This window comes from Macaca nemestrina, chromosome 8 (genome assembly GCF_043159975.1).
Source record: "Macaca nemestrina isolate mMacNem1 chromosome 8, mMacNem.hap1, whole genome shotgun sequence".
Classification (NCBI taxonomy): Eukaryota; Metazoa; Chordata; class Mammalia; order Primates; family Cercopithecidae; genus Macaca; species Macaca nemestrina.
Window position 1 is genome coordinate 136,853,683 of NC_092132.1, and position 22,895 is coordinate 136,876,577.

General features: G+C 43.1%; 1 protein-coding gene across 10 annotated transcripts in view; it reads left to right on the forward strand.

Annotated features, from left to right (window-relative positions):
* Positions 1-22,895, forward strand: part of LOC105463733 (microtubule associated scaffold protein 1) — a 166,469-nt gene that overhangs the window by 51,551 nt on the left and 92,023 nt on the right. For all 10 annotated transcript variants that reach the window (XM_071068583.1, XM_011710988.3, XM_011710987.3 and 7 more), the window contains exons 2-3: positions 575-2,822; positions 12,773-12,968. In XM_071068583.1, the coding sequence (XP_070924684.1) occupies positions 729-2,822; positions 12,773-12,968 (2,290 nt within the window). In that variant the 5' untranslated portion in view covers positions 575-728. The remainder of the gene's footprint in view (positions 1-574; positions 2,823-12,772; positions 12,969-22,895) is intronic.

The window sequence follows — 22,895 nt, forward strand, 5'->3', positions numbered from 1 at the left end:
TGCTGGGCTTTCATGGTCTAATATTCACTTTGCGTGGAAATAATAGGGGGCCCTTCTGAGAATGAAAGGGACATGATTACTAATCATCCTGGGACAACAGACATATTTTGGGACAGAGCCTTTAAGGAGGTGATTAAGGTTAAATGCAGTCGTAAGGGTGGAGTGCTGATCCAATAGAGCTGGTGCCCTTAGAAGAAGGGGAAGTGACATCGTAAGCAAATATGGGTGAATTGTCACTCTATCAGCCAAGAAGAAGGAAAAACTATTGCCAGTTTTAGATCCTCTCTATGACAAGTCCCTAGGAGTGGGGAAGAGGCATATCAGTTATAAAGTCAGGGAGAGGGTTAACGAGAAATGACCCATCTTCCAGTCTGCCCCATTCCCTCACATGTAAAAAGTGTCTTGAAAAGGGGTGATAGATTGCGTAATTATATCTCAGTTACCCACATCAATAGTTGTGGGTTCTAAATGTGAACATAAAGTGGTTGAAACTAATCACTTAGTGATTGAAACTAAGGGGTGGCCTGTTAATTTTTCTGATAGTTACTTGAGTTAAACATTTTATTTCTTCCAGGAAACAACAAACCATTTAATCTTCAGAGCAACTTAGACTAAAAAACTTTCAACTGTGCTGAAAAACCTAGAAGACAGACCATTTTTCCCACCCTCTCATTTAAAAGGAATTGAAGAAGACATAAAATGGCAGAGGTTTAAGGTTACTATTCAGGATGACTGATGATAATTCAGATGGTAAAATAGAAGATGAATCGCAAACCTTCTTTACCAGTGATGAAGATGGAAATACACATGCATACAACCCAAAATCACCACCTACACAAAACTCTTCAGCCAGCAGTGTGGATTGGAATTCTGCCAACCCAGATGACATGGTGGTTGATTATGAAACTGACCCTGCTGTGGTTACTGGTGAAAATATTCCTTTAAGCCTTCAGGGTGTTGAAGTATTTGATCCTGAAAAGTCTTCTAGTGATTTCTTTAGTAAGCAGGTGTTAGATATGCATAAAGATTCCATTTGTCAGTCTCCTGCACTTGTAGGTACCGAGAAGCCCAAATATCTGCAACACAGTTGTCATTCCCTAGAAGCAGTTCAGGGCCAGAGTGTTGAGCCATGTTTGCCTTTTGTGTGGAAGCCTAATGACGATTTGAACTGTACAGGCTACTCTGCTGCCTTGGAACTAAACCAGACATTTGATATGACAGTGGATAAAGTTAACTGCACCTTTATATCACGTCATGCCATCGGAAAGATTCAGTCCTTCCACACCACTGGAAGCCTGCCACCAGCTGGTAGGAGAAGTGGAAATACATCTTCTTTATCCTATTCCACTTGGACATCTTCCCATTCTGATAAGATGCATGCAAGAGAGACTACTTACGACAGAGAAAGCTTTGAAAACCCTCAAGCCACACCATCAGAAGCCCAAGACATGACTTACACAGCGTTTTCTGATGTGGTGATGCAAAGTGAGGTTTTTGTTTCAGATATTGCAAATCGGTGTCCACGTTCTTCAGGAAAGGTCACCAGTGAGTACACAGATGGATCACAGCAAGGACTCGTTGGAGAAAAAGAGACACAAGCTCTAACACCAGTTTCTGATGGCATGGAAGTCCCCAATGGTTCTGCCTTACAAGAGTTCTTTTGTTTATCCCAAGATGAATCCAATAGCGAACCACATTCACAGAGCTCATACAGGCAAAAGGAAATGGGCCAAAATCTGAGAGAGACAGTGTCCCATTGTCTTATTGATGATGAATGCCCTTTAATGGTGCCAGCTTTTGATAAAAGCGAAGCCCAAGTGCTGAACCCAGAGCATAAAGTCACTGAGACTGAAGACACACAAATGGCCTCCAAAGGAAAGGATTTGGAAACCCAAAATCGTACCTCAGAATTGATTCTAAGTAGCCCGCCAGGACAAAAGGTGGGCTTGTCATGTGGACTGACCTGGGATGCAAATGATATGGTCATTAGCACAGACAACACGATATGCATGTCAACACCAGTCCTAGAACCCACAAAAGTAACCTTTTCTGTTTCACCGATTGAAGCAACCGAGAAATCTAAGAAAGTGGAGAAGAGTAATCGAGGGCTTAAAAACATACCAAACTCGAAGGAGGCACCTGTGAACCTGTGTAAACCTAGTTTAGGAAAATCAGCAACCAAAACGAATACCCCAATAGGTTGCAAAGTTAGAAAAACTGAAATTATAAGTTATCCAAGACCAAACTTCAAGAATGTCAAAGCAAAAGTTATGTCTAGACCAGTGTTGCAGTCCAGAGATGCTGCTTTATCTAAGGTCACACCCAGACCTCAGCTGACCAGTGCCTCATCACCCTCATCAGTGGTTTCCTTAAGACAGCCAACGGTCTTGAGCAGAACACCAAGAGCTGACTTGAATGCAGACAAAAAAGCAGAAATTCTAATTAACAAGACGCACAAGCAGCAGTTTAATAAACTCATTACTGGCCAGGCTGTGCGTGTTACAACTCATGCTAAAAATGCTTCACACAGGGTTCCAAGAACAACATCTGCCGTGAAATCGAATCAGGAAGATGTTGACAAAGCCAGTTCTTCTAACTCAGCATGCGAGACCGGGTCCGTTTCTGCGTTGTTTCAGAAGATCAAAGGCATACTCCCTGTTAAAATGGAAAGTACAGAATGTTTGGAAATGACATACGTTCCCCACATTGATAGGAATAGCCCTGAAAAGAAGGGTGAAAAAGAAAATGGGACATCTATGGAAAAACAAGAGCTGAAACAAGAGATTATGAATGAGACTTTTGAATATGGTTCTCTGTTTTTGGTAAGTAATATATACATTTTTTTGCAAGCTTCAGAGAACTGTGGAGAAAACCGAGATGTATTAACAATTAGTTATCTGTTAGTCAATAATATTGCAGAACTAGGTGGGCGGATGTACATTTAGTTGTTAATTCATTGTCTTGTCAGTATGTATTAGGGTGTTAATAGGTTTCAATATAACAAACCTGCATATGGGGAAAAAAATCCTCAATGTCAGTATTTTGTATCAAGTATCACCGTTCTTTTTAATAGTGTGCTGAAAAAATGAAGCTACTTTAATATTTTAGTATAATTAGTAGTTTAAATGCCTAATACAATCAGGTTGTATTTTATTTTTCTGAAAACGTTGGGTTGTCAACTTTAAAATGTGTTGGACAACATTTAAGAAAGGGCTTGGGAGTGCTGGTAAACATGTCAACATAAAAATAACCCCTGGACTCTTGTGGAGGTGGCAGCTCCGGGAAGTAGAGCCCTCTTGTATGAGCAAGAGCGTTCTTGATTTTTCCTCTGACCAGCTAAGAATGATTTTGGACAAGTGATTTTTTGAGACCCAAAGATGAAAGGATTGGACCTAGTGGATGTGTGAAACCTCTTGTACTCTTAATGTATTAATTCTTGGTACATAAAATAAAATATCTTTTACTCATGTATAATGAAAAACTAGTATGTTTTCCATAGCACCTGTCTAAAATATTTGGGGAGCACCTAGAGACTGCTATGTAAAGAATAAAGAATTCACATGCAGTGTAAAGGTGATTTTCCTTTAAACATGCATATATTTTTGAGAATAGTGTGAAGAAGTTGGTTTTCTGAGTTTTAAAAACATTTGACAGGCCACTGTTGGCCATTGGGTGTGTGTCCTCGGCCCTATTTTTGGCAGTGGGGACTTAGGTGTATTTTCAGCCCCAGACAGGCTGTCCTTGGGTGCCTGTCCTCTGGGTCAGGAAGGGAGGTAGGTGCCAGGGGAGAAAGGCAGGTGTGACACAGCCAGCCTGTCCCTCAGAGGGCTCATGGCAAGAGGAATGAAGCACGTGGAATAGCAAGTGCGGAAGGGCTGACTTAGGTGTGTGTCTTCAGGGTGCATAGGGGCCACACAGGGAGGGAATTGTCAGGTTCCTTTAGAAGACAAGGTTAGGAAAGACTGAAGATATTCTTGATTCTCTAAAACATCAGTTTAGACATGTTTGGGCTTTAACAACCAGTCTTCTCTGTTTGGAAGAAGGGTATACCACAGTGATTTCTAAACTAATAAGTTCATAGTTTCAAAACTCAGGTTTCGTTTTTAAGTTATCTTGAAGTCAAACTTAGAAAACTCATTTATAATTTTAATTTTTTTGCAAAATTAAATTACAACATGCTCTTAATTCTAATCAACTTTCTTAGTTTGGCATTTATAGGTATACGCAGAGACACGATGTTTATTCTCTTGATGTATGGGAGACGTTTTTTGGTGTGTCAGTCCCCAGCTACCAAAAACGCATAAAGTTTTTTTTTTTTAAAATGACATTTGTCTTGAGTTTAAATTGGTTGTGTAATTGTGTAATTTTGAAACTAAAAGTTTTCCTGATTTGTGTATTTAGTCTTAGGGTTATATAGCCCCTGTGAAACTTGAAAGCCTGTTCTTCAGGCTCCTGATGTGGTATTGAAGTAAGGTGATAGAATCATCAGGTTGAAATGGATCCTAGTGCATCTTGGAGAAGCAGCACTTTTCGCCTTAGGAATCTGGCAATTAGGATGCGTAATTAGATATGAAATACTTTGTAAGTCCTGAAAGGTTGTCCCATATTCGCAGTGCTGTCACTTTTGCTTGACAACTGGCATAAAGGACTTACTCTTTTTTTCTTTTGTTTTTCCTTAAAGACGGAGTCTTGTTCTTACTCTGTCCCCAGGCTGGAGTGCAGTGGCACAATCTTGGCTCACTGCAACCTCCGCCTCCTGGGTTCAAGCAATTCTCCTGCCTCAGCCTCTGAAGTAGCTGGGACTACGGGCGTGCACCACCACATTCAGCTAATTTTTGTATTTTTAATAGAGACGAGGTTTCACCGTGTTGTCCAGGTTGGTCTCGATCCCTTGACCTCATGATCCGCCTGCCTTAGCCTCCCAAAGTGCCAGGACCACAGTCGTGAGTCACCGCGCCCGGCCTACTCTTTTTTCATGGTCATGTCTGAAGCATGGTGCTCTCTGATTTTGCTAGTTTCTCTCTTTCACATTTCCATGACTCTGGGAAGGAGGATGGGAAAGTGTCTGGGAGACCCTCATAGGCCACTGGGCTTTGCACTTACTGTAGAGAGCTGAATGAATTCACTGAGTGTTTTTCTGAAAAGTGAACGTCTGTTGGTAACTTCAGCAGCACTCAGAGGCTCTTGTTGCCCCGGATTGATGAGGAGACCATCCTGGAGGGATGTTAATTTTCTTTGAGATGGAGTCTTGCTCTGTCACCCAGGCTGGAGTGCGGTGATGCAGTCTCAGTTCACTGCAACCTCTGCCTCCCAGGTTCGAGGAATTCTCTCACCTCAGTCTCCCGAGTAGCTGGGACTACAGGCGCATATGCCTGGCTAATTTTTTGTATTTTTGTTATAGATGGGGTTTCACCATGTTCGCCAGGCTGGTCTCAAACTCCTGACCTCAAGTGATCCGCCCGCATTGGCCTCCCAAAGTGCTGGGATTACAGGTGTGAGCCACCACACCCAGCCGGATGTTCATTTTTATTGTTGCTCCGTTGACCTACCTTCGACCTTGAATTTACTGAATCCCTAGGCTGCCGGCAGCTTCACAGCTCTTTGGTGGTCAGGGTTTATCTGAATAGTTAGAAAAGTTTTTATTTGGAAGAAGGAACTTGATTTTTATTTGAAACAGGGGGCTAGATGTAGCTTCTCACAACAGAGGTTATGTATTCATGATAGCGTGTGAGATAAAGAGAGTGGAGACTTACCTAAAAGGAAAGGAATTGATGTTTATTCAGTCCTTGCTCTGGGTCGGGCACTTTGCTCAGGTGCCTTAGGTATATTAGGTCGTTTAATAGTCCTGTAACGTTCAGGTGCTTTACATACATTGTTATTTATTCTTCCCAGTAACAACAGGGCAATTGTTGTCGACATTTTAATACTTCAGCTAGGCCACTTAAAACTCACACAGCTGGTAAGTAGTAAAATTGGACTTCACATGCAGAGCCCTCGCTTGAATCCTGGCCTTTTCTGCTCCATACACCGTAGGGTTTCAAAATTTTTGGAATGTTGGCTCTGAAAGGCAAAATAAGTGATTTGCTGAAGATTCACTTTTGTAAATTGGTGAGAAGTTTGCATTACTTTTTAAAAGAAGGTTTTCTCTGGGAGATTAACTTTTGGGTTACTTTTTAAAAGAAGATTTTTCTCTGGGGGATGAATTTAGCCAGCTTTCATTGAACCTAGCCAGAGACAGAAGATCTTTGTTAGTTTGTGTACAGTCGCTTGCTTTTCTTGGCCAATTCTGTATTGTTCTCCAGTGCCAAAACATGACCTCCAGCTGTTCTCATGGGTGACTGGCCTGCTAAGTTATTGTTGAATTCACCTAATGTATGAATTCTGCCATCAGCATTGGGCTTTATGTATCTCTATTGGAAATTAACACTTGTGCTTTATTAAAGAAAGAAAAGTGATGGTGGGGAATATGCTGCTTTACAAGCACGGATTTTGGAGTAGTTTCAATTTGTAGCTCCACCATTTACTGAGCAAAGTGACCTCAAGCAGGTTACTAAGTCTCTGTTGGGCTCATTTGTTCTTTGTGTCAAAAAAAAGCGTCAAACTCTGCAATATATTTGAAGAGATTTATTCTGAGCCAAATATGAATGACCAATGGCCCATGACACAGCCTTTAGGAGATCCTGAGAAGACGTGCCTAAGGTGATCCAGGTACAGCTCGGTTTTACACATTTTAGGGAGACATGGGACATCAATCAGTACATGTAAGGTATACATTGGTTCTGTCTAGAAAGGAGAGACAACTGGAAGTAGAGGCAGTTTCCAGGTCACAGGCAGATTTAAATATTTTCTTTCTTTCTTTTTTTTTTTTTTTGGAGACAGATTCTCTGTTGCCCAGGCTGGAGTGCAGTGGTGTGATGTCTCGGCTCACTGCAGTCTCTGCCTCCCGGGTTCAAGTGATTCTCTTGCCTCAGCCTTTTGAGTAGCTGGTTTTATAGGTGAGAACCACCACACCCAGCTAATTTTTTTGTATTTTTAGTAGAGACGGGGTTTTGTCATGTTGGCCTGGCTGGTCTTGAACTTGTGGCCTCATGTGATCTGCCCGCCTTGGCCTCTCAAAGTGCTGGGATTACAGGTTTGAGCCACTGCCCCCAGCCTAAAGATTTTCTAATTGGCAGTTGGTTCAAAGAGTTGAAGACCTGGAATCAACAAAAAAGAATGTCTGGGTTAAGGTAAGGAGCTGTGGAGACCAAGGTTTTATCATGCAGATGAAACCTTCAGGTAGCCTGCTTCAGGGGGAGTTGATAGTAAATTTTTCTTATCAGACTTAAAAGAGTCTGTTCTGTCAGTCTTAAGGTCTATGTTGATGTTAATGCTGGTCAGCTGTGCCTGAATTCCAACCTGGGAGGAGAGTATAATTATGTCTGACTCCCCCTTCCTTTCATATCCTGACCTAGTTTTTAAGGTTAACCTTGGAATGCCCTTGGCCAAAAGAAGTGGTCCTTTCAGATGGTTGGGGGGCTTAGAATTTTATTATTGCTTTACATTAATGTAAAGGGAGAATACAAATTATAGTTTGATGTTGGCATTCACACTGTAAGGCTCAGGCTCCCATTTCCTCTATGTAGAATAGAAACATTTATTGGGTGCCTACTGTGTATTATGTATATGGTGATGATTGTTAGGGTATAGGGAAAAAAGAGACCCTGTCTAAATGTAATGCCTAGTGCAGTGGGTAATACTGATGCAGGAGTTTTTCTCAACCCCTTTGTAAAACTTGCAGTGGGGGCACCCCATTTATTTAGCCCACCATGCTCAACCTCTTGCAGGCAGGAGTGTTTGGGCAAGTGAGTACAGGATCCAACCAGCCACTTTGAGTGCCAGCAGGAGCAGGCTCTGTGTGGGCCCCACAGTGGTGCCCAGGTGGTGGTGTCTGTGACCCCCAAAGCCCCAGAGGGCATGTTACAGTGCTCTCTTGGCTCCACCATCCATGGACAGCGGTGTGTCATCAGCTCAGTGGGCCCTTTGCCTCATGGTGTGGGAGAGCTGCCCTCCAGCAGTGAGGGCAAAGGGTCATTGTGACAACCTTTTTTGGGTACCCAAACTTGGTCCCAAGCTCTTGTCTGCTGTCCAAAAAGAATTGGGTCACATGGACACTTGAAGGATGGTGGAGGTGGATAATTTTATTTAGCGATGGAAGTGGCTCTCAGCAGAGAGGGAAGCTGAAGAGGCGACAGGATGGGCAGATAATCTTCTCTGAAGTCTGGCCGTCTCCAGTCAGCTTTTCTCCAAAGTTAAGCCATCTCTCCTCCAAAGTCCAGCTGTCGGTCTGCCATCCAAGTACTAACCAGGCCTGACCCTGCTTAGCTTCCAAGATCAGACGAGATTGGGTATGTTCAGGATGATATGATGGTAGACTGAGCTGTTTTCTGAAGTCTCCAGTTGATACGGTTTGGTTGTGACCCCACCCAAGTCTCATCTTGAATTCCCACATGTTGTGGGAAGGACCCAGTGGAAGGGAAATGAATCATGGGGGGCAGGTCTTTCCCATGCTGTTTTCATAATAGTGATTAAGTCTCAGGAGATCCGATGGTTATTATAAGGGGGAGTTGTCTTGCACGAGCTCTCTTTGCTGCTGTCCATGTAAGACATGTCTTGCTCCTCCTTGCCTTCTGCCATGATTGTGAGGCTTCTCCAGCCATGTGGAACTCTAAGTCCAATTAAACCTCTTTCTTTTGTAAGTTGCCCAGTCTCATATATGTCTTTATTAGCAGCGTAAAAATGGACTAATACATCAGTCAAGCCGCTTGTGTCCTCTACCGAGTGAGTCTGGGGTCTTTACGGGAATGGGATGTGGGGGCGGGGCAGGCCATAGATAGTTTTGGAAAAGGCAACATTCGATTGGTAAAAAGACATGATTCAGAAAGAACTAATTAGGAGAGAGTGGGTAAACAGGGATAGAAGTTCTCACTTTGAGCCGCGGGTTTCAGGGGTTTTGCCTTGAAGGTGGGGTTTTGCTGGGGAGCTGCCCCTGTCTGCCTAGAATTTCTCTGCCTCCTGCCTCTATGAATAGGAGAAAGTAAACCAGCAAGGGTGTGTTGATTGCTAAGTTGGGAGTGTGAGTAGACGGCTGTGCTGCAGGAGGGGGAAAAAAGTGTGGTGATGGGTATAGTTGTCAAGGAAGGCTTATAGGGGACATCACATGTTGTCACTAGCTGGAACTTGAAGGGCAAGTATTCTGGGTAGAGGAATACCACGTACAAAGATGAAGAAATATGAGAACATTTTCTCATTTAGGGGACTCTAGGTAGTAGGTGTGAAGGGAGCTGGGTGTATAGAACCCTGAGCAGTAGGGAATAAGGTGAAGAGGATGGCAGGGCCTCTCATGTGCAAAAGGATTGCTGGGCCTTGTGCAGAAGAGATGTCATCTGAAAGACAGACGGAAGATGTCTAACCCTATTTGAGTTAGAGAGAGATTGCCCTAGCAGGCAGATAAAAGATGAATTGAAAGCTGGAGAGACCAGAAAGATCCTGATGACATGGTTTCAGTAATCTTGGTGAGGAATAACAGCAGATGGAAAAGAGAAATAGCTTTCATTGTTGAAGCTGGGTGCCTGGGTATGTTGTGGTGAACATGGGAAGAGATAAGTTTTGAGGTAGATAGGAAAGTAAGTTTAATTTTAGAAAATGCTTCACGTTCTTGTTTTGTAAACTGGGGTACAATAAACCTACCAACTTCACAGGATTCTTATGAGGGTTAAGTGAGTTGATAAATATACTTAGAATTTAGAATAGTATTCTATAAGGGCTATAGGTTAGTGAGTTAAGTAGAGTGATATGGTTTGGCTATGTCCCCACCCAAATCTCATCTTGAATTGTAGCTCCCATAATTCCCACGTATTGTGGGAGGGACCTGGTGGGAGATAATTGAATCATGGGGGTAGTTTCCCCCATACTGTTATTGTGGTAATGAATAAGTCTCATGAAATCTGATGGTTGTATAAGGGGAAACCCCTTTTGCTTGGCTCTCATTCTCTCTTGTCTGCTGCCATGTAAGATGAAACTTTCACCTTCCACCATGATTGTGAAGCCTCCCCAGCCACGTGGAACTATGAGTCCATTAAACCTCTTTTTCTTTATAAACTACGCAGTCTCAGATGCGACTTTATCAGCATTGTGAAAATAGACTAATTCATAGAGGTACTTAAAGGATGCTGAGTTGGAAGGTGAAGAGGAAGTTAGGTATATGGGAAACTCAGGAGAGAGTACTGGTTGGACATGTGGATTTGGATGTACCAGTGTACGCGTGGCAATTGAAAGAGCAGCCAGAATCATGTAGGAAGAGTACATGGTGAGGAAAGAGAACAGGGCCGAGGCTAAGTCTTCATGAAGACTAGCTGTAATAGTCTGTTCTCACATTGCTATATAAAGAACTACCTGAGACTGGGTAATTTATAAAGAAAAGAGGTTTAATTGACTCACAGTTCCACAGGCTGTACAGGAAGCAAGGCTGCAGAAGCCTCAGGAAACTTACAGTCCAGGCCCAAAGGCAAAGGGGAAGCAGACATGTCTTGCATGACTGGAGAAGGAGGAATAGAATGAGGGGGAAGGTGACACATACTTGTAAACAAGCAAATCTTGTAAGAACTCACTATTAGGAGAACAACAAGGGAGAAATCTGCTTCCATGATCCAGTCACCTCCCACCAGGCCCCTCCTCCAACACTGGGGATTGCAGTTCCATACAAGATTTGGGTGGGGACACAGATCCAAATTCTATCACTAGCCTCCAAAAGTAAAGAAGAATAGGACCCAGAAAAGGAATGCCCAGACAGGTAGAAGGAAAACCAGGAAAGAGCTTTGTCAGGAAACCAGAGAATGGAGTTGTTAGCGCTGGATGCTGTAGAGAGAGCGCCCAGGGAAAGGATTGAAAACTAGCTTGAATTTAACTTGTGATACTGGCAATCTTGAGTACATTCTCACTAATGGGTACAAAGGCAGAATACGGTGAATTAAAGAGTAAGCCATGAAGAGTTTTAATGGCTTCATAGTAAAAATGAAAATTGAATACAGTCAGCCCTCTGTATCTGTGGGTTCCACATCTGTGGATTGAGCCAACCTTGCATTGAAAATACTCAGAAAAAAAATTTGCAATGTTTCAAAAAGCAAAACTTGAACTTCCTACATGCTGAATACTATGTTGTAAGTAATGTAGAGATGATTTACAGTACATGGGAGGATGTGCATAGGTTATATGCAAACCCTACACTATTTCATATAAGTGATTTATTTGAGTGTCCATGGATTTTGATATCTGCAAGGGTCCTGGAACCAATCATTTTTGATACCAATGGACAACTGTACACGTCCACTTAGAAATTGTTCCCTTCACATAGCTAATACCACAGGGAAGTGATATGGGGAAGGTATGATCTGGATTAAAATTTTATTAATGAAAAAAGCCAAACTCTAAAATATGTGAAGAGACTTATTCTGAGTCAAATATGAGGGCCATGGCTGATGACACATCCTCAAGAGGTCCTGAGAACATGTGCGTAGGTGGTTGGGTTACAGCTTGATTTTATCCATTTTAGGGAGACAAAAGACATCAGTCCATACATTTGAGATATAGATTAGTTTGGTCTGGAAAGATGAGACATCTTGAAGTAGGGACTTACAGATCATAGGTGGATTCAGAGATTTACTGATTGGCAATTGGTTGAAAGAGTTAAGTTATTGGCTCACGCCTGTAATCCCAGCACTTTGGGAGGCCGAGGCAGGCAGATCACGAAGTCTGGGGTTTGAGACCAGCCTGACCAACACGGTGAAACCTCGTCTCTACTAAAAATACAAAAAACACACATACACACACACACACACACAAAGAAAACATGGTGAAACCCCATGTCTACTAAAAAGAAAATACCAAAAAAAAAAAAATAGCTACAAAAATACAAAAATTAGCCGTCTCTACTAAAAGTAAAAAGATTGATGGTGGTATGTGCCTGTAATCCCAGCTACTCAGGAGGCTGAAGCGGTAGAATCACTTGAACCCAGGAGGCAGAGGTGGCAGTGAGCCGGGATCATGCCACTGCACTCCAGCCTGGGCCACAGAGTGAGACTATGTCTCCAAAAAAAAAAAAAAAGAAATTATCTAAAGACCTGGAATCAATAGAAAGCAGGGTCTCGGTTAAGATAAGGGGGTAAGGGGGTGTGGAGACCAAGGTTCTTATTACGTAGATGAAACCTCAGGTGGCCGCCTTTAGAGGCCATAGATGGCAAATATTACCTATTTACACTTTTGAAAGGTGCTAGACTCTCAGCTAATTTCTTTGGGACCAGACAAAGATTGGGGAAAGGAAGAAGATTCTCTACGGAATGTAAATTTGCCCCCACAAGAGACAGCTTTGCAGGGCCTTTTCATAATGTGTTAAAGAAAAATATTTTGGGGTAATATACTTCAGTTTCCTTCAGGGCTCGCTGTCTGTCATGTGATGCTATACCAGAGTCAGGCTGGAATTTGGTGTCTTTTTGCTATAAAGAGTCTGTTTTGTCTAACTTAAGGTCTCTGTTTTAATGGTATTGCTGGTCAGTTGTGCCTGAATTCTAAAGGGAGGAGAGTGTAATGAGGCATGTCTGACCGCTTTCCCATCATGGCCTGAACTTGTGTTGTAGGTTTCTTTGGAATCCGCTTGGCCTAGAGGAGGGGTCCATTCAATCAACTGGGGGCTTAGAATTTTATTTTCGGTTGACAGTCTTAACTGTTATTTTCACAGGGCTCTGCTTCAAAAACGACGACCACCTCAGGCAGGAATATATCCAAGCCTGACTCCTGCGGTTTGAGGCAAATAGCTGCTCCAAAAGCCAAAGTGGGGCCCCCTGTTTCCTGTTTGAGGCGGAACAGCGACAGTAGAAATCTCAGTGCTGATCGAGCCGTCTCTCCTCAGAGGATCAGGCGTGTGTCCAGTTCTGGTAAGAATAAAATAGTTCAGTAGTTTATGAGTTGTTTGAATGTAAAATTTGACAGTCATGATTATAGGTTTAATGCATTCTGTCACTAAAGCATTTAGCCTTTTGTGGACCAGCATCCTGAGCAGAGAAGGTCGAAAAACAAGATGACAGCACGTCCCTTTGAGCAAGGCAGAGGCTAGTTGAGGAGAGAGGTATAGGGGTATAAACCATCTTATAAGCTATTCAGAAGGATGTGTACGTAAATATACAATTGGGTGGCTGTTGTCAATTTGAATCATTTCATTCATTTTTTTCAAATGGTTAAGTGCTTAACAATACCAAAATGTTGTACTGTAGGTCCATAATATGCTGTCAATACAGGTGAAGAGATTAATTTTTAAAAAATTTTACTGAAAGATGTATTATAGATTTAGGGGGATATGAGGGTGACTAAAAAGTTAAAATTTTTCTAATCTGAACTTTTATTTATGTTGGCTTGTATCTTGTAATTTGTAATTTTAAAGTCATGTAAGGCCAATGAAATCTGAGCGCCTCAAGAGTAGCTATTAAGTATCATACTGCATTTGGCAGATGTACGGATTTGTGTTGATAAGAAATGGGAAAGTCAGCCCTGTGTCACAGGGATGGAAAGCCTGCTAGCCATTGCAGGTGACTGAGAACAGGTTGCAGAGAACGCACCTTATTGCTGCAGGTGCAACCCTGAACACATTAAAGTCATGTCAAATCAATTTAGAAGTAGGTTCCCTTATAAAAATAGTGATGTGCCCACACATGTGAGAATGTTTTACGGACACTAGTGAAAGCCAGCAAATCCCAGAAGATCTCTGTATCTCCCTCCCATTTAGTATTTGTAGGTTTCATTTTTTCAGCCCTATCATGAAGCCTCAAGCGTGAAAGCCTGTAATGCACAGAAATGTTTTACGGGCTGTTTATTTAGATTCAGGCCTGGCGTCAAGGTCAAGGAGAGATGACCACAGAGGTGTGAGTGGAAGAAGAGGGATTTGCAGCACATGTCCATCCCCAGAGGAACTAGCTGGAAAGAGGAATTCATTAGTTCGGAGTGTTCATCATTTGGGAGAAAAACAAGCCAAAAGCCACTGGGAGAAACAGTGATTCTTATTTGGGATATTGCCACACTTGGGGAGTCAAGGCTGAGTGAGATAAAAGCTCTGGTCCTGGCTGGGTGCGGTGGTTTATGCCTGAAATCCTAGTGCTTTGGGAGGCCGAGGTGGGAGGACCACTTGAGGCCAGGAGTTGAAGACCAGCCTGGGCAAGAAAGCAAGACCCTGTCTCTACGAAAAATAAACAAATAAATGTATTTTAGCTGGGTATGATGGTGTGCGCCTGTCATTCCAGCTATTCAGGAGGCTGAGGCAGGAAGATCACTTGAGACCAGAAGTTCAAAGCTGCAGTGAGCTATGATCATGCCACTGTACTCCAGCCTGGGCAGCAGGGCAAAACCCTGTCCCTTGGTGGGGAAGAAAAAGCTCTGGTCCTTACTGTAGTTGTCCAGTAAGGCTCATGGTGTTTGCAGAGACTGTGGAGCTCCCCTCCTCCTCTGTGAGGAACACCTGTAGCTTGGTGGCATAGGAGTGTGGTCCCTGGCGCCTGGCCTGCTGTTAGGAGCCCCATGTTTTGGTTCCACTCTGGCCCCAATACACTGCCTGAGCAAGTCTTTCACTCTCCCTAGGCTTTGGCTTCACATCTGGAAAGTGTAAGTGTCTGAGAATCAAAGACTCTGTCAGCTTTTCCAGTCCTTGCCTTTCTAGGGACAATTTGGAGCTCACCTCGTTTTCTGAGTAACTGCTGTTCCTGGTATGATTCTCTGAATTTCGTGGCACTTGAATTCCAGAAAACCTACGTGCACATACTTTTAAGAAACGAGGCCAATACCCAGGATACATTGAGAAAGAGAATCCTTTTATGTAGGCAGTCAGTCCCACCCAGCCGGGAAGCGGTTGTTAAGTCCTTTCACCCTGCGTTGCCTAATGTATCTTAGAGAAAAGTGGATCTGTTTAGTCTTAGCGAAAAGACAGGGCACGTTGTTGAGCGTTTATCATCCTGTGTCAATGAGCTTGATAACTGAGGTATGCATCCAGATTTTTCAGTCTAAGTTAACGACTAAATTACCTTTTTATACTGACTGGTTTTGTGTATCTGAATGGAAAAATGTAATGTAACCAGAAACATTCTGGATTTGAATTTGAGTTTTATATTTGACTGGTTAGAAGACTTTTATGGTCTGAATATTTGGGTCACTCTACATTAATAGGTTGAAACCCCAACCCATAATTTGATTGTGTGTGGAGATAGGGCTGGTGAGGAGGTGATAAAGGTTAAACGGGGTCCTAAAAGTGGGATCCTAATCCAGGAGAGGTGGTGCCCTTAGAAAAAGAGGAAGAGATGCCCTAGGCATGGTGGCTCACACCTGTAATCCCAGCACTTTGGGAGGCCAAGGCAGGTGGATCACCTGAGGTCAGGAGTTTGAGACCAGCCTGGCCAACATGGTAAAACCCCGTCTCTACTAAAAATACGGAAAACAATTAGCCGAGGGTGGTTGCAGGTGCCTGTAGTCTCAGCTACTCAGGAGGCTGAGGCAGGAGAATCCCTTGAACCTGGGAAAGAGGAGTTGCAGTGAGCCAAGATCATACCATTGCACTCCAGCCTGGGCAACAAGAGCGAAACTCTTTCAAAAAAAAAAAAAAAAAGAGGAAGAGACACTGGAACTGTCCTCACTATGTGAGGTACAATGAGAATATGGCCATCTGGATGCCAGGAAGAGGGCCCTTGCTGGGAAGCAGATCAGCTGGCACCTCTGTCTTGGACATTCCAGCCTGCAGAACAGTGAGAAAACAAATTTCTGTTGTTCAAGACACCCCATCTGGTATTACTACTATTATGGCAGCCCGAGCTAAGAAGACTAATTTGATTCTACTGTATTATGTTTTACAGAAAACTTAATAGCAACTAATTTTTTGGGATGCTCTCGATAAATTGAGAGATGTGTCTTGAGGGGGACAAGAAACTTAATCTCCACAGAGTTAGAAGTAGAACAGAAAAATCAAGGAGCAGAAACAATGTGCTTTTAGATCACTGTGATCCTGTTGCCATTGATTGTACAATGAAGTGTTTGTGTGTATTAGCAAATTGAAACCAAATGGATATCCACCATACTGACTCACAGTTACTCTGCTGAAAGGTAAGCAGCAGGAATGTTCCAGCCAATTTGGGGTTTTCAATAAATCCTTTCAGAACACTTAAGTAGAAAACCAGACCCAGTGTTGAAACAGCCATTTTCTTGAAGCTTTAAAATGAATGTGAGAAGGAATTGTAATTAAACCCAATGGAGCTGTTCCTTTTTCCTTTTTTTTTTTTTTTCTTTTTTTTTTCCCCGAGACGGAGTCTTGCTCTGTTGATCAGGTTGGAGTGCAATGGTGCAATCTCGGCTCACTGCAACCTCCGCCTCCCGGGTTCAAGCGATTCTCCTGCCTCAGCCTCCCGAGTAGCTGCGATTTACAGGCACCCACTACCACGCCCAGCTAATTTTTTGTATTTTTAGTAGAGATAGGGTTTCACCATGTTGGCCAGGCTGGTCTTGAACTTCTGACGTCAGGTGATCCACCCACCTTGGCCTCCCAAAGAGCTGTTCCATTTTACTTGTCAAAATGCAGATATTTATATGATACCAAATTATAAGAGATTATAACAAACCAAATCTAAAGTGCCTTTGCTTCTTTGGAAATGTACTGAAATAAGATGAGATAGTGATGAAAATTATTTCTAATAGTAATTATTATAATGTGAATGATAGCAGCTCACACTGTTAAGTGTATGTCAAGTTTCAGGCTCAGTTTTAGTAATTTCATCTGTAAATTCATTTAATCCTGGCAATAACTTTGTGAGGCTTATCCCTGTTCTATAGACAAGGAATCTTCCACAGAAAAGTTACATAATTTGTCTAATGTTAAACAGCTGGAAAGTGGCAGAGGTGGGATTCAGACCAGCCAGTGATGCTATTAATTGTCACATTATTAATCTCAATACTATTAGTATGACCATGAGTTTTGTTTTATTTATTTATTTATTTTTGAGATGGAGTTTCATTCTTGTTGCCTAGGCTGGAATGCAAATGATGCAATCGTGGCTCACCACAACCTCCCCTTCCCTGGTTCAAGCAGTTCTCCTGCCTCAGCCTCCCGAGTAGCTGAGATTGCAGACACGAATCACCACACCTGGCTAATTTAGTATTTTTAGTAGAGATGGGAGTTTCTCCATGTTGGTCAGGCTAGTCTCGAACTCCCGACCTCAGGTGATCCACCCGCCTCGGCCTCCCAAAGTGCGGGGATTACAATCATGAGCCACCGTGCCTGGCCTGAGTTTTATTTTTGATAATAAAATAAAGTCTAACTTTTTTTTGTTTTGTTTTCTGTTTGTTTTTTGAGACAGTGTCACTCTGTTGTCAAGGCCAGAGTGCAGTGGCTGCACTATAGATCACAGCAGCCTTGAATTCCTGGGCTCAAGCAATCCTTCTGTCTCAGCCTTCCGCGTAGCTGGGACCACAGGTGTGCCTCAGCATGCTTAGCTGATTTTTATTTTTTCTTACAGAGATGCAGTGGGGTCTCGCTTTGTTGCCAGGCTGGTCTCGAACTCCTGGGCTTAAGTGATTCTCTCACCTAGGCCTCCCAAAGCACCAAGATTACAGGCATGAACCACCACACCAGGCTAACATTTAATTTCTTAAAAATTAAGATTCTTGTTGCCCAGCTGAGTGGTTTAGAAACTGTGGCACTTTTCAGGCCTTGGTTTAAAGCTTGATGTCAGTTTACTCTGATGTAAATGATTTTATGTGGTTATGGGAAATTAATGCTGCTTCAGGAAAAATCGCTAATGCATGCCGGGCTTAATACCTAGGTTGCTAGGTGAAGCCAACCACCATGGCCCACGTTTACGTATGGTACAAACCTGCACAGCCTGCACATGTACCCTGGAACTTAAAACAATAAAACATACAGTAATCATAAAATTAATGCTGCTGAATAAATAACTGTTCAGTAAATCCTTCATGACCAATCCAGACGTCTTCAGAGAGACCCGCCGTCACTCTGTTTTGGAGGCAATATCAGCTCTTCCCAGGTTTTAGATGATAAATATCTGTGTTCTTCTCTGCACACATGCGGTTGCCGTTTCAGTGGCCAGCCTGAGCCAGGTAGGGTTCCAGAAGTAGCACAGGATTCCCTCCCTGCCCCATGACTCCGGAGAGCTAACTGAGGAGGGAGAGTGCGTGTTTGTGCAGGAAACACAAAGCCGCACAAAGAATGGTGATGGGTGGGGAAAAGGCCCCGTAAGAAGAATGTCCAGGGGCGGGTCGGTGAAGAAAGGCCTCCTGAAAGAGATGGGTTTTAGTTTTCTTCTAGAGAAAGAGAAACCACATTTCCAAAGGGCAACTCTTTGTTTCCATTGAGTTTATTGTGGGTTAATAGAGTAAATTCCTTTCAAGACAGTAGTTAGTCCGAAACTTGCAGTGACTTGCCTATCATCACAGGTTGCTCTTCTTTCTTGCTAAGGTATTTCCTTCGTGGTTTATGTAAACTGATTTTTTTTTTTCATTCATTTCGTGTTAAAGAGAATTTAAAATCTTCTTCAAATTACTTTTATATCCTTTTAAACTTTTCTAGGTGAGAGTTTGAGAGAGATAGTAAGCAAAATTACGAGAGACTTTTCACATACTTGAATAAAGTAATTACTAAAAATCAGAAGTTATTACTCAATAAGTTATTCTAAAAGCCACCTTGAGGACGGCCATGGTGGCTCCCATCTGTAATCCCAGCAGTCGGGGAGGATGAGCTGGGAGGATTACTTGAGCCCAGGAAGTTGAGACCAACCTGGGCAACAGAGTAAGACCCTGTCTTAACAAAAAATAAAGTTAGCTGGGCAAGTGTCACATACCTGTAGTCCTTGCTCCTCAGGAGGCTGAGGTGGGAGGATCACTGGCCAGGAGGTTGGGGGTTCAGTGAGCTATAATTGCACCACTGCACTCCCAGTGGGGTGACAGAGCAAGACCCTGTCTCTAAAATGTGAATAAAATTTAACATTAATGTGTCACTAATAGGTGTTTGTATATTTTTATGTGATTAAATCACTTTCTTTAGAGTATGTCTCAGGATCTCTTTTCATAAAAATAGTATTAATTGCTAACATGTTTTGAGTGCCTGTGTCCGCCAAGCACAGCCTTGTTTTAAATGCATAGTCTCATTTAATTCTCACAACTCCTAGTAGGGATACTGTGATTATCCCCATTCTACAGATGAGGAATTTGAGGGTCTGAAAGCCTCAGTAACTTGTCCAAAGTTACACAGTGGGGTAATTGGTGTAGATGGGAAATGGGCCAGGTATTCTGGCCCCACAGTCTGTGCTCTTGACCCTGGTTCTTTACGTGCATGCAGGAATCCTGACGCACTCGTGTCTTCTTTCATGGACGTGAGTGAATTCTTCATTAAACCACGTGTGTGTGAAGGAGAATGTGGGGAAGGCTGGCTTGTGCTAAGACTCTTCTAAGTACTGGAATGAAGCGCACAGAAGAAACCCATTCCTTCCATTAAGAACCTTAAATTCTAATAAGGGGATTAAGAAATAAATGCATTTTGGGATTCATGATGATAGAAAAGATCAAGCATTTACAAGTGGTGATTCATGATGATGAATCCGCAAATAAAGGAGAAACGGCCGAGCACAGTGGCTCACGCCTGTAATCCCAGCACTCTGGGAGGCCGAGGCGGGTGGATCACTTGAGGTCAGAAGTTCTAGACCAGCCTGGCCAACATGGTGAAACCCCATCTCTACTAAAAATACAAAAATTAGCTGGGTGTGGTGGCACGTGCCTGTAGTCTCAGCTACTTGGGAGGCTGAGGCCGGAGAATCTCTTGAACCTGGGAGGTGGAGGTTGCAGCGAGCTGAGGTTGCACCACTGCTCTCCAGCCTGGGTGACAGAGCAAGACCCTATCTCAAAAAAAGGAGGAGAAAAAGAAAAAGAAAGCAGTGACGGAAATTAGATTTTTAAACGGGTGATCAAGAAAGGCCTCACTGAGAGGGTGACATTTGGGCAAACACTTGCAAGGAGGGGAGGAGGGAGGCTTTTGGAGGTCAGGTGGGAGGACTTTCCAGGCACAGGGACCAGCCATGCAGAGACCCCGAGGTGAGGCAGGGTGTGGGGTGCGCAAGGAACAGTGAACCACCCACTGTGTGTGGTGTGGGCTGGAGGATGTGGGTGGGCGGAGGAGGTCAGGACCGACCAAGCAGGGCCATGCGGGTGCCTGTGAGGCACATGTCCTCTTCATCCTCACAAACATCATTGCTTGTAAATGCTTGATCTTTTCCAGGCATTTCACACAATTCTCACTTGGCAGTAATTATGGTGAAGATTGCTTTGTGGAATGACTCATGAGTAGGCTTAATATGTCATAGTGCAGGCTTGCCCATTCATTCAAGAAGTGCTTAGGGTCCCTGCTCTGTGTTGGGCAGTGTACTAGATTCTGAGACTACAAACAGGATTAAGCAAATGTGCCCTCTTAAAGAGCTTACTGGTTGGAGGGTGAGGGGATAAGGGGGTGTCTGAGCAAATCATTCCAATGAAAACTCTTGGCTCTTCAGATTCCAGCTCAGCTGTCCTGGCCTCTCTGCTACTTTGCATTTATAGTGCTGTATGCTGATTATTTCCTTACATGTCTGTCTCCTTCTAGACAGTGAAATCCATAAGGATAGAGTTCAGCTCTTAGTTATTTTCGTATTTTCCAGTGCACAGTGTACTGGTTACACAAAAGGTGTTTAAAAACATTGCTTGGCTTGATTTGAATGGAGACCTGTGCGAAGCACTGTGTATCCACAGTAAAGGAGCAACACTAACTCATTGTGAGGGAGAACTGGAGGAGAGGCGGTGACATTTGAACTGTTTGGAATGCCCTGCAGGAGTTTGGAATGCGCCTTGCCAGTAGAGGAGGCTGCTGGGGTTCCCGAAGGTGCAGATGTGGTGTTCTCAAAAGATACCGTGTGCTTGAGGAACATCAAGGCCAGGGTCAGCATGCCCTGCTGGACACAGCAGACGTGTCCCGGGGTCAATGAGATGAGCCTCTGCCTCAAGGGAGATTGAGGCTGATGAGTTCTAATACTCTAGACACAAACTTGCACGAGTGCTACACGTTTTTTGGGAACAGATGGTAGAGTACATATTTAAAATAATTTGGAGAAAGTGTCTGGTCACTTCTGTTAGTGGTGAGCAGTCCCAGGTGTCTACCCACCACTTCATGGTGGGTCATGAAGTGAAATGTGGAATAGAGTAGCAAGAAGTTTTCTGGAGGAGAATAGTGAGTTTAGTTCGGGGTGTGTGAAATTGGAGGAGGCTACAAACTGGGAAGCACCTCAAAGGGGTATGTGCAAGCTTGAAGTTTAAGAGTAAAAATACGGAGAGACCAAGGAAACCATCAGAAAAGAGCTGACATAAAAATATAAGGACAGGCTAGGCCAGTGGCTTCTGCCTGTAGTCTCAGCTACTAGCTACTTGGGAGGCTGAGACAGGAGGATCTCTTGAGCTCGAGTTTGAGTCTACAGTGAGGTATGATTGTACCACTGTACTGCTGCCTGGGTGACAGAGCGAGACCCTCTGAAAAGAAAAGAAAAGAAAGATGGTGTGAAGTTTTGAGGTCTCAATGATCTCACCATCTCATTGCTCAATGCAGCTCTGCTCATAAACCTTGACTCCTAATGAGCCAGGAGGCTCACTGTGCACCTTCTTTTGTTCTTATGAGGCATTATTAGCATGAGTGTCAGATGGTAAATAAATTTGCTGGTGTACATGTGAAGACCCTTGTTCATCTCCTTTGCATGGCAGCTGGGAAAAGGAAGCAACGCCTCTAAGTCTTTGATTTATTCCCCTCTGAATTTAAATGTTCCTATAGTTATGGGACACGTGTTCCAGGCCTGTGACTAAGGCAGTTATTTTTGTTTAATCCCCACCTGAAGCCACAGACATCTTGTGAACATACTTGCAGAGGCAGGTACTGACAGCATCACCGAGAATGCTGCGCTTCTCTGCAGCTCAGGGCATCGTGAGAACCTTGCTTTGTGGGACTTTTTGCTTCTTTGTCAAATTACTGCACTCTTCAGACTTGCTGTGTTTTTGTTGTGACTTGCCTGTGTTGCTGTGCCGTTGTCTGGGGAGCTTACCCTTGAATTTAAGCAAACGAAGATAGTTATACGGAGTCCTGTGGCCTTGAGGAACTCTAGAAGGTGGAATACTAAAATCACATTTGCAAGATATAAATGTAGAGTGTTACTGAAATACACTGTGTTCTGCAACATGTTTACTTAATAGATGGAGAGCGTATGCTAGATAAGTCATGTATCAGACACTGAGGGATTGTGGGATGCGTAAGACATGGTTTTTGCCTTCTTGGTATTAACTGCCAAACAGAAGAGCTGACAAGTTCTTCTCTCATCACATTTGTTCTTATAATAGTAAAATTTAATAAAAAGAACTATAGGATTTTGAATGAGGGTGTAATTACAAATACCAAAGTTGGCTTTATTTTTTTCTTTCTGTAAGATAGGAGATTATATAGTGTAACAGAGTTACACTCTTAAATAGGTAGGGGCCAGACTTGGTTTAATGTTGATGCTTTGTGCTGTTTAACTTTTGCCCCCCGAGATCTGAAAAATAAGGAGGATGTACATGGATTGAGATATTTTTCTCTCAGTACTCTGAGTTACGGCTCATAGTATAGAATGTAGAGATTGCGGTCAAAGTAAGTACAGATGGAGTGAAAATACAGAGGAGGGCCAGCAGGTGATTAGAACACAACAGATTGGCTTTCTGGCAGTCAACGAAGAAGAGGCTGACCGAGAGCCCCTTGTCAATGTCAATATCAAGAAAGGGAT